Raw genomic sequence first — 21,022 nt, 5'->3', positions numbered from 1 at the left:
GCAGTGGCCCAGAATAAAGAAATGCTGGCATGCTTATAATATTGATGACATCATCATGATTGCCACATAGCCAATGGTACATATTGATTAAATGTAACAGGCAAACAGAAATCATCAAGAGACCTCCTTCCAAAGGGGAAGAAGGAGTGAAAACCTGTCAGGATATTCCAAGAAACACTGGATAACCCTTCAAAGATATATTGCCCTGTTAGAATAACAAGAGGGATATGATGTGCTGACATTCTGGCACCACTATGGGTAACTTTCTCTCTGATGCCACAAAGAAATTAGACCAAAAGGGTCAGAGAGCTAGGGCAAAGTCTGCTACTCAAAGCTACTATCTGTTAAATTCCCTACAACCTAAATAAAAATATTGAATCAAACTTCTGCCAATCTTCTGGTTATATCTCTGTATGTTCCAATACAGCATTTTGGCTTTTTCTTTTTGTGGTCAGTAATTTCACTTTTCCTCCCATCCTGAATCCAGGGATCCTCAGACTCCGCAGAAATCCCTTGCCTAAACTGAAAGGTCCACAATATGTGTTGAATATCTCCGCTATAGATGACAATTCTTCTGGGGGTCCAAGGTCTCTCAGTAGCTTTGCAGAGGTGGTTGTGGGAATTAATGACATTAACAACAACAAGCCTGTTTTCACAGAGGTAAGCTGACAGACCACAACTTTTCTTACTTGCAGTAAAATTGTTCGTAACGATTTGGTCGGTTGGTAGGGAATATGGTGTTCCTCGACTGGAAATATGAAATTGTATAGTTATACTCTGGTTTCTCTTCAGATCAAAATTGTATAGCTTTGGCCAACCTCAAAAAGATCTTTAGGGAAACAGTAATTATATGCCAAACTCTATTACTTTGAAGTCTGATCTCTTCTACTTGCTTTGCATTGTGACTAATTTGAAGTCTGGCAGTTCCCCCTGAACAGAGTTACACCCTTCTAAGTCCCATGATATTTTACACTGTAAAGTATGGATACATGCATCAGTTGATAAGTAATTTCTGTGACTATCCCCTGTTATTAGCTAATTATTTCTCTTTCAGTGTGCTTACTACAGTGACAGCACCTGGGTGTTGGAAAATCAGCCGCCAGGCACCTATGTCCTGCAGGTGGAAGCCTTTGATGCCGACCTGGGATTGAATGGGGAGGTGAAGTATGGCCTCATGCACAGGGATGGCGTTTCACCAGGTTTCAGCATAGATTCTGATTCAGGTAGAAATAACCGTTCTTGATTGATCTAGTCCAGCAGTCTGGGTCTTAGAGTAGCCATGTTGTACTGGACCAGAAAAAATTAATGGTTATTATCTCCACCTTGGGGGTGGGAGACTGGGTCCAAGAAAAAATGGCTTGCCTGAGGCCTCTAAGTGAATTTGTGGCTGGGATAAGATTGAAGTGAAGGCCTCAGAGATTACCAGCCATATTCCTAGTCACTCTTGTACACCAGCTAATGGAAGACTCACCATAATTCATTTCAAGTCAACTGTTTTCTATATTTCGTCACATTTTTGTCTGATGTAGTCAGTTTTTGTCTGCTTCTAAGATATTAAGACATAAAAAGAAACAAAACTAAGGAGTGAAAGGAAAAGAAGCCCTTTTTTGAAACTATGAGTCTGTGAGGGAAAAGCTTTTAGTAAACCTGAATAGTGTGGGGTAAGAGGTGATCAATATGTTTGGCTTGTGAAAAGTGTGGTAAAAATCAGAGATGGTTCAGCTGTTTCCTTACATAATATTGTTTCTGTTTAGGGGTTATCACTACAACTCGTAGGTTTGATCGAGAAAAGCAGAAGGAGTTTGCTCTCTCTGTGACAGCAACTGATCAAGCTCAAGAACCATTGATTGGAGTGTGTCAGATCACGATTTCCATTGCTGATATGAATGACAATGATCCGAAGTTTGAGACTAGCCACTACCAATGTGAGTAGGCATAACCTGTTGGTGTAGTCTGACTGTGAGAGTCAGTGTAGGATTGTTACCATATTTCTCCGAAAATAAGACCTACCCTGAAAATAAGCCCTATCAGGATTTTTCAGGATTTTTGGAGGAAGCTTGAAATATAAGCCCTACTCTAAAAATAAGCTCTACTGGTAGTTACAGATCAGGATGGTGTGATCCAGCAGGGAGCTCCCTGCCAATGAGGATGCGGCTTGCATCACATGTGACGGGGAAGCAAAGGGGCTGCCGAGAGCCCGCCTTAATGAATTGTGAAGGTACCGTATTTCCCCTAAAATAAGCCCTACCCCGAAAATAAGCCCTAATGCATCTTTTGGTGCAAAAATTAATATAAGATCATGTCTTATTGTTGGGGAAACATGGTACCTGACCTGGTGGCAGGTCCCTCCTCTCTCTGCCTCAGGTTTCAAGCCCACATTAAAATTATACTCACTGAAGTGGTGTTGAAGAATGAATTTGTTGAAGAATGAAGACAGCCCTCCAGCCTGGTAGCTTGGTGTTCATCTTGTGAAACCCGGCATCATTTTTCCAGCATTCCAAAGGAATTGCCATGAATTGGAGACAATGGGAAAATCTGGAAATGTTGTACTCCTTGTGATTAAAGGCATACAATCACCCATGAACAATTTCAGTCAACTACATGGCACCATAATTCTAAACCTATAATACTATGTATGCTGAGAACAAACTCTGTACTTATCTAGACTTTCTTCGTGAAGACACCCCAGTGGGAGCAAGCTTTCTCCGTGCTGTAGCTCACGACGATGACCAAGGAGTAAATGCTGTCATCACATATTCCTTATTACAGCAGGAGCCTGAGTATTTCCAAATTAATCCAACCACTGGCTGGATATATGTGAATCGCTTAATCTCCCAGGTACACCAAGCTTTCACCTGCTTTTTGTCTGTTTCACCTACTTTTGCAGCCTGTTCAGGTTTTGAGTGAATAGCTATGGCAAATTTCTTTTGCAGACATTCCAGATAAATAGATACATCATAGCCACAGATGGAGGGAACCGGAGCAGCAGCGCAGAGCTGACTGTCACTGTTACTAATGTACTTAATCAATTGCCGCAGTGGGAGAAAAACACGTACTGGGTCACAATCCCAGAGAATACTGTTCGTGATACCAAAATAGTGGTATGCTTTGATTTTTAATATCTTGTGAATGTTTATCTTGGGATTGATTGTTCTGAACTATTCCCATACATGTCAGAACATGGACATGATTGCATATGTTGTAACATTCTCCTTTTTGCCACTAGATTAAACAAGTTTAGCAGTTAAGGCAGGAAAAATTCAATTGTTCCCCTTCCCACCACAATAACTGTAAATGTGACAAGTTGGAAGATCTGTTTTTCTTTCCTCTGATTTGGGGCTGAAATTCATGTGCTATAAGGGAGCAATGTGTGCATTATCATTTCCAGATACAGTAGTATTCCCCAGTGTAATTCTGGAGATGGATACATGTGCCATAGTATTATGATAATGGATTTATACATATTTGCACCATTCTGACTTGCAATGCAAGGGTTCACCATGAAGCATCTCACTTGTATGGTCTATAAATATGTTGTTATGCTGCCTTTCTGCCAAACAATGCTGCCTATACTAGATGACTATAAATATAGTCATAAAACATTAATATGCAAAACACATAGATGTAGAGCCAGAGTGGTGTAGTGGTTAAGAGCAGGTAGACTCTTAATGTGGTGAACAGGGTTTGATTCCCCACTCCTCCACATGAGCGGCGATCTCTTATCTGGTGAACTAGATTTGTTTTCCTATTCCTACATTCTTGCTGGGTGACCTTGGGCTAGTCACAGTTCGCTCAGAGGAGAGGAAGGGAAAGGAGTTTGCAAGTTGCCTTGAGTCTCCCTACAGGAGAGAAAGGCAGGGTATAAAACTAAACTGTTCCTCTTCTACTACTAAAATTAATTTAGAAAGAGTTGACATTACTTGCAGTTTAAAGCTGGACCCAGCCATACCGCAGTGGCGTAGCGCCAAGGGGACCGGGGGGTGACGCACCAGGTGCGCCAGTGCGGGGGCATGGCAGGAGCGCAGTTCCCCCTTGCTCTGGGGGGCAAGCACACTGAGCCATACTGAGCACACAATTTAATACTGAGCTTGGTCTGGCTGGGCCCAGCATTCAGTCTTCTCCTGCCCCTGGACTTCATCTGGGTGTTGGAGCAGCAGACTCACATGGAGTCTGAAGGCAGGTGTATTTTTCGAGTTTGGATTTAATAACCCAAAAATCTTCAGAAAAACCTGAAGAAGCCAATACCTTTTTTTTTTGGGGGGGGGGGGGGGGTTTCAAAAATTCCTGGATCCAATGAACCCAAACTCAAACAAGATTTTTCTTGGCCCACCCTTATTCAGAAATTCAGTAGAGAACTTGCCAGGGCCTTTGTGGGGAGAACATTTTACAGACCATTTGCTGTCCTATTCTTGGGCTGTTTCCATTCAAGGACATATTGCATCTGTAACTTAAATATACCTCTACATAATAATTGCCTTTTTGTTTCCAGACTGTCAAAGCTACATCCTCTCTGAGTGATCCAAGAATTACGTATAACCTTGAGGAGGGTCAGGTTCCAGAGACCAACATGCCTGTTCGCTTCTATCTCAAACCAAACAGAGCAGATATGTCTGCTTCACTTCTGGTAGTTGAGCCACTGGACTTTGAGACCACAAAGTTTTTCACACTAAGAATTAAGGCTCAAAATGTAGCGGTGATTCCCTTAGCATCTTTCACCACTGTTTATGTTAATGTAACAGGTCAGTTATCTTTGCAGGCAATAGATTGTATAGATTTATGTACTGAGGAATTACAATATTCCTCAGTATTACTGAGGAGTTACAGAAATGTATAAAATACGAAACTCGATTACATTTGACCTTTTAAAGTCTGGGTTATCACTAAATCTACGCCAAAGTATCTAGAAATATTATTTTAAAATATTAACTTTGCTTTTAATGAACATAGGCAAGAGTATAATTTTAAATGGATTCATTTTTATACATAGTTGTAGCATATACAGAATTTTGATAATTTTTTCCCCCTTTTGAAGTAAAAAATGCGACTGCAAGTGTAAAGGTTTATGTACTGGTAGTAAGAAGTCCTGATCTCTCAGAGTTATGGCCTGTGTTTCAACAACTCTTTATGCCTGACAGAGTGAGCTTTGACTTACAAAAGCTTATACCCCAGAAACTTTGTTGGTCTTTAAGGTGCTACAAGCCATTGGCTGTGGCATGAAGTAGTAGGTGTGTGTTTGTGCGAGGGTGACATGAGCCAATTACTCGTGGAACACTTACCTGTGGGCCTTTTAACTGCACGGTGGGGCTGAAGTGTGGTCTCCTCGCATTTCTCTGTTTACATGTGAGGAGGCAGCCCAGTCCTCCCCCGCAGCTAGGCTCAACAAGCATCAGTTTCCTGGTTCTCTTAGCTCCCACTCCTCTTAAATGCCCAGATCTAACACTCAGTAGTCTCAATACTATAGAGCTGATATTCTCCCCCTGCCCTCCCTTCCTCTCCACTCTCTCTGGTGCTGCAGGAGAAAAAAAAGAGGCTTGTCTGGAAAAAAAAGTTTGTAAAAGTCCTCCCAATCATCAGGGAGGGCAGAAGTGGAGCAGGGGAGGTGGGGTGGAGCCAGAAACAGACCCTGCTCATGCTGTTCTTTTTCAAGATCGATATATCAAAATGAGCATTAGAGAAACAGGAAGGAGCAGGCAATATGGAATGGGGCAAGGGTGAAGGTGTGGAAGTGGAGAAGTGGAGAGGGTGGAGCTAGGCAGGCTGGCCATGGGCAGAGGTCCTGGGCAAAGTGTTCACTGGGAAATCTCCCCACTCTGACAACAAAGCAAAATTAAATTCGTGCGAGAAGTGGTCTCACTTGCTGCGGGGAGACTAGACAGTGAAAGCGGGGCTGGATGAAAAACATCCATACAAGAAATCTTGCTGCGATAGACATTTGCCCCCATCATGCAGCAGGTGTTTTGTGTGTAATTGGCCATAGTGAAAGGAAGTTAACTACAAAAAAAGTTTTGTTACTGAATGCATGAGTGGTCATGAAATAGGGCTCATAAAGGTTGACAGCATATAGAATGATATTCCACACATGTGAAAATAATATAGCACTAGTAAAGCATTGCTTTGTTAGATTAAAACAATATATTAGAAGAACTGACCTGACCTGAATGACCAAGCTAGCCCATTTTTATCTTAGAAATTAAGCAGGGGCAGTCCTGGTTATTACTTGGACAACCATGAAAGTCAAGGGTTTCTATGCAGATGCTAGCAATGGAGGGGATAGCTCAGCTACCAGATGAACCACTGTTCATCTCTTGCCTTGAAAACCATAAGGGGTCTCCATAAGTTGGCTGCAACTTGATGGCAAAAGAATAATTATAACATTTGAAGTTAAGACTGCTCAAGATCATTCAGTATCCCTTTTTGTTCTGCAGATGTGAACGATAACGTTCCATTTTTCATATCCGGTACTTATGAAGTTTCAGTCCCTGAAGGAGCAGTCATTGGGAGTTCTGTCGTACAAGTTGTGGCTACTGATCTGGACTCTGGACTTCATGGAGAGGTTTGCTCACTTAAAAAAACTCTTCGTGAGTACAACATAAGATGCTCAGGCACCTGCTGATGTTCCATTTTCATTTCACATGCAGTGTGCATAGCCATGAGCCCCAATGGCAAGTCTCTCTGCCTCTGTGTCCCCATCTGTAAATAGGGGGTAATAATGCTGACCTGTCTTTGAGTTGTTTTGAACATGGAATGCAAGGACTGTAAAACAATAGAACCTGACTTGGAGTATTCTTTAACCACAGGTGCACTATGTAATACTGAAGGACCCTAGTGAAGATTACCAGTACTTCACCATTGACCCCAAAACAGGAGTCATTTCCACCCAAGCATCTTTTGATAGAGAGAAGAGAGGATCATACCTGATTGAAGTCCAGTCTTGTGATTCTTCTGACTCAGCCAGGCCTGGAATCTATGGGCAGCCCAACACAGGTAATCTCAAGGGGTTTAAAAACCACAGGCTGAGGATGAAAAGCTGAGAAACATTTCAGCAGTTATATGTCAATGAGTGAAAGAGAAGAATATACTAGATTGAGTATCTAAAGCAGCAGTGTCGAACTCATTTGTTACCAGGGCCGGATATGAAATAAATGTGACTTGGTTGGGCTGGACGAGGGGTGGGGGAGTGGCTGCCTCATCTGGCAAATCCCAGGCAGACTGGGGGGGCTGGGGCAGGGGGCTCACAAGGAGCAGGGAGATTGTGCCTGGACTGACCAGCCTGCAGTGGGCTCACCAGACCAGATTGGGAGCAAGGGGATGCCTGGACTGGAAAGCCTGAAGTGGGGTGGGGTGGCTTCCTGCACTGTCCAAATCACGAACAAGAGGGGGGGTGCCTCAGCTGGTTTGCAGGCCTGATGAGCCCTTTCGTATCCAGCCCCTGGGCCACATGCTTGGCAACCCTGATCTAAAGTAAAGCATTGACCTGAATCTTCAGAACAAAGGTTTTCACCTGTTTCAAAGAATTGACATTAATGCCCAGGGGAAGGGGTTCCTCTTCTGTTTGTTCTGTCAGTCTTGACAAACTCTACTGATGCTGGAAAAGCAAGATCATACTAGGTGAACTCCAGTTCTTCAGTCCCATTGGTAAGAAGAGCCCCCTTGTGAAAAAAGGGCTCAGAACCATCTAGTGAGGTTGCCGTATCCCAAAGCCATTGAATTAAATAGTCTGTGGTTTCTTCTTTCAGATATAACATATGTGCGGATTTTTATTAGTGACATAAATGACAATGCTCCTGCTTTCCCACATTCAGTGTATGAAATTAATGTAGACGAAGACAAGGATGTTGGCTATGTGGTTTTGACAGCCACAGCAAATGATAAAGATGAAGGTATGAACATGCAGCTCTTTGTATATTGTGCAATCTTGGCAGAAGCATCCCTTTGTAAGCTAATGAGGTCCTTCAGTTTTTTTAACTGAAGGAAGGTTTTGAGTTGACTTAGAAGCTATTCTTGTGAAGAATTTCGCACTCATTAGTCTTTTCCTCTGTGGAACACTTATTTTTATTCATTTGAATTTGACCTCACTTTTCCAATGTTGGTTATTAAAGGCAGTTTGTTCAAGTTTTTTTAAAAGGTTTTATTTAAAATGTGATTATCTTAGTCTGTTTTGCAACAGCCCAGCTCGAAAGAAAGACAGGCAGAAAGGAGAATGATCTTTATTGCAGTGATTATGAAGTTTCTCTCGGGTTCAGACTTGGGTGTGTCAGAGCCTTGCCTGCTTTGCTTCAAGAAGAAGAAGAGGTGGATTTATATCCCCCCTTTCTCAAAGGGGCTTACAAACTCCTTGCCCTTCCCCCCTCACAACAAACACCCTGTGAGGTAGGTGGCACTGAGAGAGCTCAGAAGAACTGTGACTAGCCGAAGGTCACCCAGCTGGCCTGTGTGGGAGTGTACAGGCTAATCTGAATTCCACAGATAAGCCTCCACCACTCAAGTGGCAGAGCGGGGAATCAAACCTGGCTCCTCCAGATTAGAGTACACCTGCTCTTAACCACTACGCCACTGCTGCTCCTGATATAGGAAAGAAGACAGTAATCCAGATTGTGCCTGTCTTTTTCCCACTCCGCTGAGATTTAAAGCACCCCAGTTTTTGTAGGCCTGATAAGGGTGATTTTTGATCAGGGTAATGGCATGGGGGAAAATTTAGACCTCCCTTTCCCTAGTATTATCATTCTGATCCAAACTGTGACTGATTTTTGCAACCATGTTCCACATCAGGAGATCTCATTGCAGACAAGGACTCATGCAAATACTTGGCCTTTGGAGTCCTCTTTAGAGTTCTTGCTGTGTGTATTTTGTCTTTTGGAATTAGGCATGTGGTCCTCCCACCCACCCCTTGTGTTTTTGAGAATTGTGAAACATTCATTGGGATCAGCCCTGGTGCTCTGGAAACTCATTTAGATTTCACAATCTAAGATGGTGGAAACTATGTGTACTTTCTGTTCAGGATCAAATGCCAAGCTAAGATACCAGATAACTTCAGGGAACACGCGAGGAGATTTTGATGTGGAACCAGAATCTGGAGCCATCTTGATCGTCCAGATTCTAGACTATGAAGAAGAACAGCATTATGAACTTCAGTTGGTAGCCTCTGATGGCAAATGGGAGAACCACACTCTAGTTATTGTCAATATAATTAATAAGAATGACGAAGCCCCAGTCTTCGCTCAGAACGAATATCACAGCAGCATCTTAGAGGAACTTACTGATCTTCCTGTAGTTGTTTTACGGGTAAGATGTTTTCATTTATTTATTATTATACTTGTATCCCATTGTCCTCAATTGGACAAATGGTTCTGATGTAATGAGAAACTGGTTTTGGACTCTGAGTAAACTCCACAGCTTAAGCATTTGTTCCCCTTGTGCATGCCTAACTACTGAGTTATTTCCACTTTTCTAGCAGTCCATAGTTTGCCATTACTTCTCATCCAGCAAACTATGGCTTGAGCATTCCCCGCAAACTGAATAGTGATCAAACCACTATTGGAAGCCAGGGCTGCAGGGAGAGAGCAAATCATAGTTTCTTGGTTCATGTCTAACAATAAACAATGTGATATAATGTGAGCAATGTGATATAATGTGAGCATATGACTGTACTCCTGTCTATCATAGTAACACCATTATCAAATTTTCTGATGACACAACGGTGGTGGGGCTCATCTCTGGAGGGGATGAGTCTGCCTATCGGAATGAAGTGGACCGACTGCTCTCATGGTGCAGGGAAAATAACCTGGTTCTTAACACTAACAAGACAAAGGAGCTCATAGTGGACTATAGAAGGAATAGCTCAGAAATTCAGCCCTTGACTATAAATGGAGATCAAGTGGAGCGGGTGGCTAGTTTTAAATTTCTGGGCGTTATGATTAAAGAGGACTTGTTATAGAGCGTACAGACTGCCGCGGTGGTTAAGAAAGCCCAGCAAAGACTGTACTTTCTGAGACTTTTAAGGAAGCAACAACTGGATGGAAAACTTCTGGTGTCCTTTTACCGCTGTGCTATAGAGAGTGTCCTAACCTACTGCATCTGTGTATGGTTCTCCAGTTGCACAGTGGCCGAATAAGGAAGAGCTCCCAAAGGGGTGATCACTACTGCACAAAGGATTGTCGGCTGCCCTCTTCCCTCAGGAAGAAATCTATAATTCCAGAAGCCTAAATAAAAGCCCGTCTTCTGAGGGACCCGTCTCATCCCGCACACTCTCTTTTTTTTAAAGAAGCACAGTACCCATCACCGAAGGCAGGAGCGATACAGGGCCCCTCAGAACTAGGACAAAAGAGGCTTAGAGACAGCTTCTACTCTAGAGCTGTGGCTATGCCTAAACTCCGCTACTTCATATTGATGTATTTGGGGCTGTGTAGGGATGGGTGGAGGAAGGGGAAAGTGAGGATGATGTATGAGTCTGAATTTGTGTGCATCGAGGAATGCTGCTGTAAATTTCGTTGTGCGTGCACAATGACAATAAAATGCTTATGCTTATGCTTATGCAAATAACTGATTGCTTATTTGGAGATTGGAGTGTTCAACTGAAGATACTCCAGGATTCTTTACATAGCAAATGACGGGTTGGTTTTGTATTTGAAACTGACCAAATGCAGGGTATTGTAATATCAGTTTCCCATGCTATTTTTTCCAGAAATCTTGTTATTCTTCAAATATACTGATCTTAAATGACCTAGAAAGCAAGATTTTTTCTTATTTCCAAACATTTTATTGTCTCCCCTGTTTATTTTTTGTTCTAACTCAGCAGTAATGACCTGAAGAATAGTTCTAAAAGATTAATAATGTTTGTTTTGTTAATATCTAAAGAACAATCATTCTAAAAATTGTCCAGAGGAAAATTGGGTACTTGTGTGTGTGAATATCTGGCCCAGGAGCCCAAATTTGAATAGCTGCCCCAGGAGCCCAAATTGCTTCCATTATTTGCAAGGGTTTTAAAATCCATTTCAAATGCGCGGGACAGTTTATTTGCTATTCTGGTGCTGTAAAATGAGAATACATTCTGATTTCACAGAAACTTAAAAGAAAACTCAGTATTTGGATAGTGTGTTAACAAGAGAAGCAAGAAAGTGAGAAACTGTTGCACAATTAGCAAGAAACCCATGGCCCTTAATGCTATTTTTCTAGCACTGTAGTTCTGCTTTGGGCCTTGCTTTTCCTTTCTCTGCTTTTAAAGAGGCTTGATGTTTTATTGCATCTGTATGCCAACCACTCTAGAATAAAAAGCCTCCTCTGACACTGTGTTTCTTTTCAGATTTCCGCTATTGACCCTGATCAGGAAGCTGATCAGAGTGCTCTTCGCTATTCATTGCATGGACAAGGGGCTCAAAGTGAGTTCAGCATCGATGAATACACAGGGGAAATCTCTGCAAATGAGAAACTAGACCGAGAAAAGCAATCCGTGTGGCGCTTCCTAGTCCTCGCTACAGATGAAGATGGCGAGGGTCTCACCGGCTTTGCTGATGTTATCATAGAAGTGTCAGATGTGAATGACAATCCTCCTCTTTTCCTTTGCATTTCGGATGGTTGCTTTGTGGGGCAGATCCCTGAAGATTCTCCAGCTGACTCCGCCATAATGGAGATGTCAGCAGTTGATCCTGATGATCCCAGAGCTGGGAAGAATGCAGTGCTAACCTACAGCATTACCCAGAACATCCAAAATGAGATCAACCTCAACTTGTTCTCCATTAGTCCAGTTACTGGCACCATTTACACTGTGCTGGGATCCTTAGATCGGGAGAAAGAAAGCAAATACCTGGTGGTGGTTGAAGCCAAGGATGGAGGGGGTCTTACTGGAACAGGAACTGCCACTATTTTGGTGACAGACATAAATGACCACGCTCCAGCCTTTACACAAAAGATTTACACAGCCTTTGTCTCCGAAGATGCAAGCCTTAATTCTGAAATTATTGAGCTGTCAGCTGTTGATAGAGATGAAGGAGAAAACAGCATGGTGACTTTCAGTATTGTTGGTGGAGATGATGACCACAAATTCTTTATTGAATCTGACAAAGCAGACAAGCGTGGTGTTATTCGGCTGAGAAAACGGGTAGACTTCGAGAAGCCTCACGAGCGAGTGTTCAACTTGACCCTGAAAGCCGAAGACCTTGACTTCTTCAGTGTGGCTTACTGTGTCATCTATGTGGAGGACTTCAATGACCACCCTCCTATGTTTTATCCACAGTTTTATGAAGTGGCGGGGCTAGCTGAAGATGTTCCCGTTGGCACTAAAGTTGTACAAGTTATTGCTGTTGATCTAGATTCTGGGCTGAACGGAAGGTTCTCATATCGCCTATTAAGCAAATCAGACCCCAAAAGTCAGTTTTCTGTAGCTAATGATGGCTGGGTGACGGTGGCTGGATTGCTAGATTACGAGGCTGTGGCACAGTACCAGCTTGTGGTCATTGCCACAGATATGGGACAGCCTCCCTTGAGTGGCAGTTCCACAGTTCTGGTGGCTCTTCAGGATATAAATGATAACGGACCAGAGTTTGATGCTCCATACAGCCCAATAGTTTGGGAAAACACTCCATCTCCTCAGGTTGTCCAGATAAATGAAACTTCAACATTGTTGTATGCTAAAGACCGAGACAGCCCATCTAACGGGGCTCCTTTCTCCTTTCACTTACTCAGCAATTTTGGCAGTGTGACTTACTTTAACTTGCAGGACTTCAATAACGGAAGTGCAATGCTGACTGCACTATATACCTTTGACAGGGAAGAACACAAGGTGTTTCACTTGCCAATTCTGATTGCTGACAGTGGCAACCCACCTATGAGCTCCACCAACACACTGACGGTTAATATCGGAGACCAGAATGACCACCCTCACGCTGCTGGCTCCATGGAGTGTCTCATTTTCAGTTTCAATGGTAAGCTGGCAATGATTTCCTGTTCACAAGGTATATGCATCCTCCTGTACACATGAGACAAATCACTGAGAATCCCTTTGGGTCATGCAGAGGTATATGGGGGGGAAATGGTGCCCAGAGACGACAACTTCTCTAAGTGCCCCCCCACACTTGGGGGCAGGTTTGGGGCTTGGTCCCGCCCCCAAGTCCCGCCTCCGTGCAGGCCAGCTTTTAAAAGCCAGCCTGCACAGAGGCAGAGTGGGACTCGAGGGCAGGGCCAAGCCCAGCGGGGCCCCCCCATGTGACCAAAAGGTGTGCCCCTGAGGACATGAGTGATCCCATGTTCCTATAGGCCCTATGCCTCTGGAGTCGTGTGATGAAGATTGCTGAGTGGGGTGGGGGTAGGCAGCAACCCTATCCTCTTGACAATTTCCATTATTGGATCTAAGCCTCAGCATTCAGAAGGGAGTTGACTAGTACTCTGGGTACATGTTCAGCATGCAGCCTTTCCATTTTCCAGCTCCCCATTTTACAATCCCACAGCCCCCTACACAGCATTGACATTCAGTCCCCTCATCTCTTGTGTTTTCTTTGCTGAGAAGGGTGACATCCAGTGGTGGGATCCAAAAATTTTAATAACAGGTTCCGATGGTGGTGGGATTCAAACAGTGGCACCGCCACACACACGCACCTCCAGTCCCTATTGGGCAGGGAGGTTGTTTTAGTGACCCCTTCTCGGCACTCAGAAAAAATTAGTAACCACTTCTAGAGAAGTGGTGAGAACTGGTTGGATCCCACCTCTGGTGACATCCCTTAAAACAAATGCCAGCTGATATATACAAATTTTGCATAATGCACTCAGATACTTAAACGTCACTGTTCTAGGTACATATGGCAAGATAAATTATTTTGGCTCAGAAGTTCATCACACAGATTGAGAAGCAGGTATCAGGGTACAGGTGTTAACTTTCTTCCGAATACCTAGCAAGCTATCAATGACAAGATGTGTTTATGGAATGGCTGGAGAAACAGATGTCATGTGTAAGTTCTCATTTTTTCTCTTATTTTAGGTATGCTACCCACAACTGTACTAGGTCAGATTTATGCACCAGATAAAGACGATTGGGATCACAAGACATACCGCTTTGAAGGAAAAGATCCCAGGTAAATTTTACTTTAAGAATGGATGATGTTGATGAGTATCAGAAATAGGTACCTATTCTTAGACTAATGCAGTATAGGACACATCATTCCAACATATGTATTCAGCCACGCAAAACCACAAATTACACTGTTTTCCCCCTTCCCAGCGCAGATCTCCACTTTGGCCTCCATGCTATTTCTGAAGTCTGCTATTCCCTAGCAAAAAAAATGGAGGAGTTTAAAAGGGAGCGCAAAAAAAGAAAGGCCTACTGTTCAAAATCCATGGATGCATATCTCTGTATGTTGCTGCTTTTTCTTCCTTCACATCTCCCTCCTCCATTAGAAACCACAATGCACATTCTTACGGGAAAGTTTATGCTCCGATTCTTATAAGCTGTTTGAAGTGCAGCAGGAAACTTAATTCTTGGATCACAGCGTAGGGTGAATGTTACCTCTGGTATTCATGTTTCCTGAAAGACCTCTGATGAGAAACTTGAATTCACTTTACTCTTAAATGACTGCATCTGTAGGGTTGGTTTATTGGAGTTTTACTGGGTAACATCAATTTTTTAAAAGCTGGATTGAGAAGTGGGGAAAGTGGGGAGGTCTATCTGTGGCTAATTTTTTTGCAGCACATGAATTAATCAAAACCAAGGCAGTGCCAACATAATAAACTACCAACTGAATACTTTTAGGATGTGTGCCTTGCTGAGATTGGGAAACTTTGGCTGGTTGCTGTCTTGCTGGCATAAAGGCAAGCTTACAGACATGGGAATTATTCTAATAAGGAATGAACAGCCAGAAATAGGTAAATGGAAATCAAAGTCAGATGGCGCAGCAGTAAACAGTTAGCAGACATGTGCAGCATGCAGTGTGTGAAAATGCAGCAGAAAGCTTTGCACATATTAATTGCAGATTTGATTGAACTGTAACATGAATTTTGATAGTGGAAGATGTGTTTTTTTCCTTCCTAGGTATTTTGTCCTCAGTACTAACTCTGGCTTTCTCAGTATAAAAAAAGGAACTCCCCCCGGAACATATAACTTAAGAGTGAAAGTTACAGATGGGGTCTGGCCTGATGTGACCTCTACTGTAAAGGTGGTTGTGAAGGAAATCAAAGAAGAAATGGCTCGCAATGCAGGATCTCTCCAGATCAAAGGTAAAAGATGTTGAGTTCATTAACATCATGAGAAATGCTATTGTATTTTATCCTATTTACTTATTTATTTAGAAGAGTTAGATTTATATCCCCCCTTTCTCTCCTGTAGGAGATTCAAAGGGTCTTATAAACTCCTTTCCCATCCCCCCTACACTCTGTGATGTAGGTGGGGCTGAGAGAGCTCAGAAGAACTGTGACTAGCCCAAGGTCACCCAGCTGGTGTGTGTTGGAGTGCACAGGTTAATCTGAATTCCCCAGATAAGCCTCCACAGCTCAAGTGGCAGAGCGGGGAATCAAACCCAGTTCCTCCAGATTAGAATGCACCTGCTCTTAACCACTACGCCACTGCTGCTCCTTATTTGTAGCCTTCCTTTCTTACTGAGACTCTAACTTCCTCCATAATGAGCTCAGTCAATTGAATCAAAGGCTCTGTTCAAATCGATAAATGTGACAGAAAGCCTACCGTACTTGATGGTCATATATTTGTTGATGAGTGAGGACCAGACAATGATCAGATGTTGAACAACGAGAACAAAATCCTGTTTGTTCAGGACCAGGAATTTCCTGACAGTCCATTCAGATTTTTAATTTCTATAACAACCGATAACAGACAGTAAGCTTATAGGTCTAAAGTTAGAAGGGCACTTGGGGTACTCTTTTTAATATATGGATTTCACTGTAGCATTTGTCCATGGCTTACACACGTTACCTGAACTGTTAATTGACGTGAATAGTGACGCCAGCAAAGGGACCCACCACTCAGGGTTGGCCTTTAATATCTTTGGTATTATTAAATCAGGACAGGTGCTTTGCCAGATTTAGATTGTTGAATCAGATCAAAGATCTCTTCAGTTGAGACAGGCGTCCACCCAGGGTAGCCTTCTATTTGTATATCTACTGGGCTTAGGTCAAATACCTTTTCATCATGAAATAAGGCCGTTTTTTCACAACGAAATTGCACCTGGGTGGATCTTGGATCTAACTTAACGGGTCAATTTTGCCCCAGTCTGTGATTCTTCACATATCCCTGCTTCTGCCCTTACGCTGCTCCAGCTGTTTCTTCACGGGCACAGGGCTTTTTTCATTTGCCCTGTTTCCCACATTCTGATTGGCCACTGGTTGTGTCACTCAAATTGCGTTATTCTCTCACATTTCCTTTCACAGAGGGAGAAACCATGGATTTAGAAAGAGAAGGGGGGAAGGAAGATCAGTCTGCCTTTCCCAGGCAGGACTGGAGGAAAGCATGTGAACGGGGGTGTGGGTGGGGAGCAGTCCTTCTGCAGTGGCTACAGTGAAAGACTCCATTTAGGACAGGGGTCGGGAACCTTTTAGACTCAAAGAGCCATTTGGGCCCATTTTCCCCGGAAAAGAAAATTCATGGAGCCGCACCCTTGGGGGGGGGGATTCCGCTTTCTTCTCTCCTCCCGCCTCTGCCTCTGCAGGGCAGGCAGGCAATGACCTGGCGGTGTGCTTAGCTTACCGTTTTTCTTCTCTCCCCCAACCGCCTGAAGCCAGTGAAATCGCGGCGACCGCTTACTTCGGTCCCCGGGGGAGGGCGGGCGCTTTCTCTCGAGCGGAGGCAGCTTTCTTCTCTCCCTCTCGAGACTGGCGATGCGGAGGCGCTCTCTTCGGGGGGGGGGGGGGAGAGCGCTCTCTCTTCTCAGTGCAGCGGCGCAGAGGCCGCTCTCTTCTCTCCCCCGGGGGGCGGTGGCGGCGGCGGCGCGGAGGCCGCTTTTTTCTCTCCCCCCTGGGGGGGACGGCGGTGTGGAGGCCGCTCTCTTCTCTCCCCCCCGGGGGCGGCGGCGTGGAGGCCGCTCTCTTCTGTCCGGCGGCGGCGGCGCAGAGGCCACTTTTTTTGTCCCCCCCCCGGGGGACGGCGGTGCGGAGGCCGCTCTCTTCTCTCCCCCCCGGGGGCAGCGGCGGAGGCCGCTCTCTTCTCCCGGGGGGGGGACAGCGGCGCAGAGGCCGCTCTCTTCTCTCCCCCGGGGGGCGGTGGCGGCGGCAGCGCGGAGGCCGCTTTTTTCTCCCACCAGAGCTGGCCAGCGATCTTGCAGGCCGCTCTCTTCTCTCTCCCAGTGGCGGCAGCGGCAGCGAGGCAGCTCTCTTCTGTCCGCCGGCCCGGCGAGTCGCGGAGGAAACCACTTTTGTTCCCTCCCCCGGGGGGGCGAGAGGCAGCTTTCTTCTCTCCTAAAGTAAGCATGGCGAGGAGGCCGCTCTCTTCTCTCGAGAGGACAGCTGGCGGAAGGCGGCAGCTTTCTCCCCGAGAGGCGGTGTATGGCGGCGGAAGGGCCGCTCTCTTCTCTCCCGGGGGGGGGGACAGTGGCGCTGAGGCCGCTTTCTTCTCTCCCCCCGGTGGGGACGGCGGCACGGCGGGCGGCAGTCTCTGCGCGTGGGAAGGGGGCGGATTCCCCCGCTGCCCAGGAAGGGGCGTGGAGCCGCACCACAGGCTCTAAAGAGCCGTTTGCGGCTCGCGAGCCGCAGGTTCCCGACCCCTGATTTAGGAGGAAGGAGCACTTTTACGCTAATAGCTGGGAAGCTGCACACAAGCCTCTGCTTAATGTGATCAAAACACACACACACCCATCTTTGCCATTTGCATTTCCGGCTCACACTTTCAGCGTGGAAAGCATTGGGCAGGCCAGAATGGCAAGGCGGGAAAAATACAAAAGTTCTGCCATGGATCTGCTCCTGTGGTTTTTCATGGCACTGGGGTCACACAGGGGTATTTAAAAAGTACCACCTTGAAGCAAAGGCAATACCATGGGGCAGCGCTGGGGCAACAGAGGGGCAGACACCCTGCAGCCCTGGGAGCCTTGAGGAATCCTCAAATGCACAGGTGTATTCCCCGTGCTCACACTGGTGCAATTTCGCCGTGAAAAACTGGCTTAAGAGAGTCTAATACTTTAACCAACCATCAGGTGTAATGCACTCTACATCGGGAGAGTCCCTTCTCATTCCCCCATTAACCAACAGCCAAAATATCCTACTATTGTTAGAGACTGTGGCATATCAAATCGGCTCCCAGCATTACTTAATATACTCTGCTCTTTCTTTTTAATGAGTTGACTCAGGGTGGGTTTGAGAGCAAATATTTCTTTGGGAGGTGTTGTTGCTCCCGAGACTCAAGGCATATTACAAAGAACAGAAGGAGAAAAAAATGTAATAATAAAATACAGAAAATTGAATGAAGGATGCATTCAGACCAGGAATAAAATGTTCAGTGCCCTTACCAATGCAGTACAGGGAAGCCTCAGGAACCCCATGGAAGCTCCCAAAAATTTTGGGACGGCGGGGGTGGGGGACACAAACTGCTTTCCATTTAAGGGGAGGGGGGAACCTTGCATGGAAGGAACCTGAGATGACAGAACTGGGCATTTTTCTCTCTTTCTCACAATACTAGAACCAGGGGGCATTCATTGAAAATGCTGGGGGGAAGAATTAGGACTCATAAAAGGAAACACTTCTTCACACAACATGTGATTGGTGTTTGGAATATGCTGCCACAGGAAGTGGTGATGGCCACTAACCTGGATAGCTTAAAAAGGCTTGGACAGATTTATGGAGGAGAAGTCGATCTATGGCTACCAATCTTGATCCTCCTTGATCTCAGATTGCAAATGCCTTAGCAGACCAGGTGCTCAGGAGCAGCAGCAGCAGAAGGCCATTGCTTTCACATCCTGCACGTGAGCTCCCAAAGGCACCTGGTGGGCCACTGCGAGTAGCAGAGTGCTGGACTAGATGGACTCTGGTCTGATCCAGCAGGCTAGTTCTTATGTTCTTATGTTCTTATTTGCATTTGGTCAGCTAAGGCATAGGCAGAGCACACACATGCTCAGATATTATGTTCCTTCCCCCTTCACCACCTTAGGAAAGGAAATTTATTTATATATATTATAGGTATCACTGCAGAAGATTTTGTATATCAGTCGTCTGTGAGTGAAAGTATGTACAACCAAATGAAGAAGATTTTTTCTGAAATCATACCAGCCCAGCTTGAAAATGTCCACATTTTCAGTGTCATGAACAGCCTGGATGAAATGCGAGAAGTAGATGTGTGGTTTGCAGTTCACGGCTCATCCTACTATAAAGCAGAAAAACTCAATGGCAACGTTGCTGCAGCCAAAGCACGGGTATACATTTTCCTTCCCTTTTTTTCATGTCAAATATCTTCCAATTATCACTAGTCCATCATTCATAAGAAGCAATGTTCCCAGAAGAGCTGTTACATTCCTGTGGGCCGGGGGTGTCCAACTCGAGTGCTTCAGATGTTCATGGACTACAGTTCAGATCAGCCCCTGCTGACATGGCCATTGGGCAGAAATGGTCACTGGTGCCTGATATTAACCAGGCAAACACCCACCCAGCAGTTCATTCTTACTAAAAAAAAATATGGCCTTTGTGCATTACACACAAAGCTGCACAGCTTAATTTGCATTCTGTTTATTTTAAAATTTTTAATTTTAATAAAATTGTTTCAGGGACAGTTTTGAGGGAAGATGTAGTGTTTGAAGAATCTCTGCCTGTTCTTTATTAATTTTGTCTCCCTGCAGTGGCCCAAATAGTTTGATCTTCCCTGGGGGGACACCAAAGCAGCTTGGGAATAATGTCTCAGGTTGGAAATAGCAGGGGCCCCATGGCGCAGAGTGGTAAGCTGCAGTCCTGCCGTCCAAGCTCTGCTCATAACCTGAGTTTGATCCTGATGGAAGTCGGTTTCAGGTAGCCGGCTCATGATTGACTCAACCTTCCATCCTTCAAAGGTCCACTGGGGCACAACGTTTACCTTTTGGGGGGGTGGGGGGGGATAGCAGATGGGGAAATGATTAAAAATTCCTTCTCTATACTACTTATCTAAGCAAAATCTCCTCCCTTCACTGTGCTGCTCCGTTTGTTCATTAATTTGTACTTAATGTGTTTCTCTTAGGCCCCTTCTGCACATGCAGAATAATGCACTTTCAATCCACTGTCAGTGCACTTTGCACCTGGATTTTACTGTGCGGAATAGCAAAATCCACTTGCAAACAATTGTGAAAGTGGACTGAAAGTGCATTATTCTTCATATACAGAAGGAGACTTGCAACTGTATGCACTCAAATTTAGAGACAAAGACAAAAGAGCTTGTATTTTCATTCATTCACCCATAATCAGGCTGGTGTTGCTGTCCTAGATATCTTGTGAATGTTTAAATTATTTAAAATGTATATTAAAAAGCAGGCACTGAAACTACATCTTACCCACAGCTGGAGACTGTCTTGAATATCAACATCAGCCAAGTAGGCATAGATGGGTGCTTGGCTGCAAACTGTTCTCACGGCACTGGATGCATCAGCAGGAATGAATTCAGTCCTCTTCCCCGAATAACCTCTTCTGGGAGTATTTTGCTGGCCTCCGTGACAGTGATGAGCAGCTTCCAGTGCTCCTGTGAGGCTCGGGAGAGAAAGCACCGTTCCTGTTCCTCATACCAGATAAATCCGTGTTTCAATAGTGGTACCTGTATGGACACAGACCAGGGTTACAGGTTAGTATGTTGGGTCATGATTGTTCAAATCTTTCCTAAACAGCAAGTCAAAGAAGAAGAAGAAGAAGAGTTGGATTTATATCCCCCCTTTCTCTCCTATAGGAGACTCAAACAACAAACACCCTGTGAGGTAGGTGGTGCAGAGGGAGCTCAGAAGAACTGTGACTAGCCCAAGGTCACCCAGATGGCGTGTGTTGGAGTACACAGGCCAATCTGAACTCCCCAGATAAGCCTCCACAGCTCAAGTGGCAGAGCGGGGAATCAAACCCGGTTCCTCCAGATTAGAGTACACCTGCTCTTAACCACTAC

General features: G+C 44.8%; 1 protein-coding gene across 1 annotated transcript in view; it reads left to right on the top strand.

The window, feature by feature from the left end:
• Window positions 1–21,022, top strand: part of LOC125439508 (neural-cadherin-like) — a 56,630-nt gene that overhangs the window by 17,932 nt on the left and 17,676 nt on the right. The window contains 15 exon segments of the mRNA XM_048508607.1: window positions 488–660; window positions 1,055–1,223; window positions 1,755–1,925; window positions 2,666–2,838; window positions 2,934–3,101; window positions 4,490–4,739; window positions 6,426–6,553; window positions 6,798–6,984; window positions 7,737–7,880; window positions 8,999–9,282; window positions 11,300–12,917; window positions 13,967–14,060; window positions 15,014–15,198; window positions 19,096–19,328; window positions 20,436–20,713. Of these exon segments, the coding sequence (XP_048364564.1) occupies window positions 488–660; window positions 1,055–1,223; window positions 1,755–1,925; window positions 2,666–2,838; window positions 2,934–3,101; window positions 4,490–4,739; window positions 6,426–6,553; window positions 6,798–6,984; window positions 7,737–7,880; window positions 8,999–9,282; window positions 11,300–12,917; window positions 13,967–14,060; window positions 15,014–15,198; window positions 19,096–19,328; window positions 20,436–20,713 (4,255 nt within the window).

The sequence above is a fragment of the Sphaerodactylus townsendi genome, linkage group LG09 (genome assembly GCF_021028975.2).
Source record: "Sphaerodactylus townsendi isolate TG3544 linkage group LG09, MPM_Stown_v2.3, whole genome shotgun sequence".
Classification (NCBI taxonomy): Eukaryota; Metazoa; Chordata; class Lepidosauria; order Squamata; family Sphaerodactylidae; genus Sphaerodactylus; species Sphaerodactylus townsendi.
This window is presented reverse-complemented; position numbering and strand designations above follow the sequence as displayed.